Raw genomic sequence first — 2,619 nt, 5'->3', positions numbered from 1 at the left:
GAACTGCAAGGTCGGCCGTTCAAGCTCACCAGCTGCTCCTAGGAAACCCTACACAGGGTCACTGAGTCAGCGCCTACTCGAAGACACTTAACAAAGTTATTAGATGTATCCATTAAAAAGATTTTTCACTTTCTTTATTTAATCTTCAGACAGCAAATACAAAGGAGCATGAGGGCACAGAACCATTACCTGATTCTTAGTCCATTCCAGATACTTCATTCAGTCAATAAATAACTACCAATCACCCACTATGTATCAAGCACACTGAACAAAGCCAGAGAATAGCTATCACATACTATACCTAATTGAATCAACAATATGAACCATATTTATGGAGCGAGTGGTGCAAGCTCACCAGCTGTTCCTTGGAAACCCTATACAGGGTCACTACAGGTCGGAAGTGGCTTAATGGCACTTAACAACAACCACAACAACAGTGGTTCAATGGGAGAATTTCACCTTCCCTGGTCTCTTAATGGAGGCTTATATGACCAACTTTCCCATGTATATGAAATTACTGAAAATATCGCGGCATGGGTCCTCAAACTGACATTTTTGCTCTTGGTCACTTTAAAGAAGTTTTGAGCTGCAGATTTGCCTAATGCAATATGCAGTTTGGTTTCTTGGCTACTGTTTCAGGAAGTAGTTGTAAAAATAAACACTATTCAAATGAAATGATTTGTTTAAGACTAGTACTGGAATCCTGGTGTGGCGGTGGTGCGAACCCACCAGCTGCTTCTCAACCCCGATGATGTTGTTGCTGTTCTAAGTGCCACTGCGTCGGTTATGACTCAGAGCAACCCTCCAGAGGGTTTCCACGGCTTTCCATCTTCATGAGCGCGAGCTCGAACCACGGACCTTGTGGTTCACAGTCCAGTGCTTATCATAAACTTTATACCAGGTCGCTATGGATCGGAACCGACCCAATGACACTTAAGAGAGTAAATGTTAGCAAAACCCAGCATTAAGCCTCTAGAGAATAATGAGAAGAAATGAAAAAGAACGTAAAAGAGATTACTAGATCCAGTGTCCGCCTCAAATCATGTCCGGTGTCACTGTAGGCCGTTTTCAACGTCTGCACTGCGTGAGTGTACAGATAGCTTGGCACAAGGCAACACCTTAGAAGGGCAAGTTGTCACGGTCGTTGTCACTGTTAACAACAACTTTTTCTCAAGCCACTGTTACGGGTGTGGCTAAACGGCAGGATACCCGGTGCCAGAAGACAGCCAACCTCAACTCACCATGAACGGTCGAGGTTTGTCCCCGCCACTTCTCAAGGGAGGAAACAGGCCCAGAGGTAAGCAGACAGTAAAAAGGTCGAGAACCCAGGCCCAACTCGCAAATCATCGTTTCCCCTGACGTAGGTCCCGGCCTCCCGTGGACGCCCCGACTCCCATTCCCCCTCCGGAGAACTCACCTTCATGACTGCTAAGGCCGGAGGCCATCGGGGCTCGGCCATAGCGTCCATGGCGGCGTCTGAGGAGGCAGGAGGCCCACCACCCACCGGTCTACCGAGATCCACTACCGCTCGAAATTCCCCGCGCTACTGCCTGCGTCATCCGTCCGAGACGCGCCAGAGGTGTGCGATGAGCCTGCTGGGACTTGTAGTTCCTGGGTTGAAGTGCTGCCAAAAGTATGCATGCTCTCTTGATGTAACGCCACCTAGTCCTGAACCTTACTAAATCTTTCCAGGTCTAGGCTCAGCTCTCGTCCTTTGGGTCGCCCTCCTTGATAACTGTATTGATCTAAGCTTGCTCTGAGCAGGGATTATCATATTCATTATTTCATGGCACTCCCTAACACAATGCTGGGAGGAAGTAAGAGAAAGATACAGTCCAAAAAAGTCAATGGCGGTTTCTTACTTACACAATGGAATCGGCCGACTCCAAATCTAGCCTCTGGGTTTCAGTGAAGAGCTTTCTTTTAAAATGTTCGTTCAAAATGTTCATTTCAAAGTTAGCCAATCTCTTCAAAATAACCACTGTTAACTTTGAAGTATGTAGTTAGCTGCCATCAAGTTAGCTGACTCATGGAGCCTTTATGTGTAACAGAAGGAAACTTTATTTGCAGTCTTCATGGTCATTGGTATCACTGACATACAGACTTTCAGATATTTTCTATGCAAAATACATTTTCCCCACAATGTTAAAATGTAACATTTTATGAATGTTGTTGTTAAGTGCCGTCGAGTCGGTTCAGACCCATAGCGACCCTGAACAGGGTTTCTGAGGCTATAAATCTTTACGGGAGCAGAAAGCCTCCTCTTTCTCCCGCAGAACAGCTGGTAGTTTCGAACTGCTGACCTTGCGGTTCACAGCCTGATTCGTAACCACTACGCTACCAGAGCTCCTTATTTTATTAATATTTAATATTAAATGTTAAAATATTAAACATTTAATATTAAATGTTAAAATGCAACAGATATTTTCTATGCAATATACATTTCCCCACAATGTTAAAATATTAAAGGTTAAAATGTAACATTTAATATAAAATGTTAAAATATTAAAAGCATAACTCTATCAACTTGTTTTTCTTTCATGAGCTTTCTACTTAGCCATACATCTTGAGACCCCCTCCATGTTAGTACATATAAGTTTTCCTTATTTTTAATAACTG

At 43.8% G+C, this 2,619-nt stretch overlaps 1 protein-coding gene across 1 annotated transcript in view; it reads right to left on the bottom strand.

The window, feature by feature from the left end:
- RAD18 (RAD18 homolog (S. cerevisiae)) overlaps nt 1–1,468 on the bottom strand; it is a 152,655-nt gene extending 151,187 nt beyond the window's left edge. Inside the window, exon 1 of the mRNA XM_006851574.1 lies at nt 1,418–1,468. Within this exon, the coding sequence (XP_006851636.1) occupies nt 1,418–1,468 (51 nt within the window). The remainder of the gene's footprint in view (nt 1–1,417) is intronic.
- Between the last annotated feature and the right edge of the window lie 1,151 nt (nt 1,469–2,619).

This window comes from Chrysochloris asiatica, unplaced genomic scaffold (genome assembly GCF_000296735.1).
Source record: "Chrysochloris asiatica unplaced genomic scaffold, ChrAsi1.0 scaffold00030, whole genome shotgun sequence".
Classification (NCBI taxonomy): Eukaryota; Metazoa; Chordata; class Mammalia; order Afrosoricida; family Chrysochloridae; genus Chrysochloris; species Chrysochloris asiatica.
Note: the sequence above shows the minus strand (reverse complement) of the source record. Positions and strands in the feature narration are given on the sequence as shown.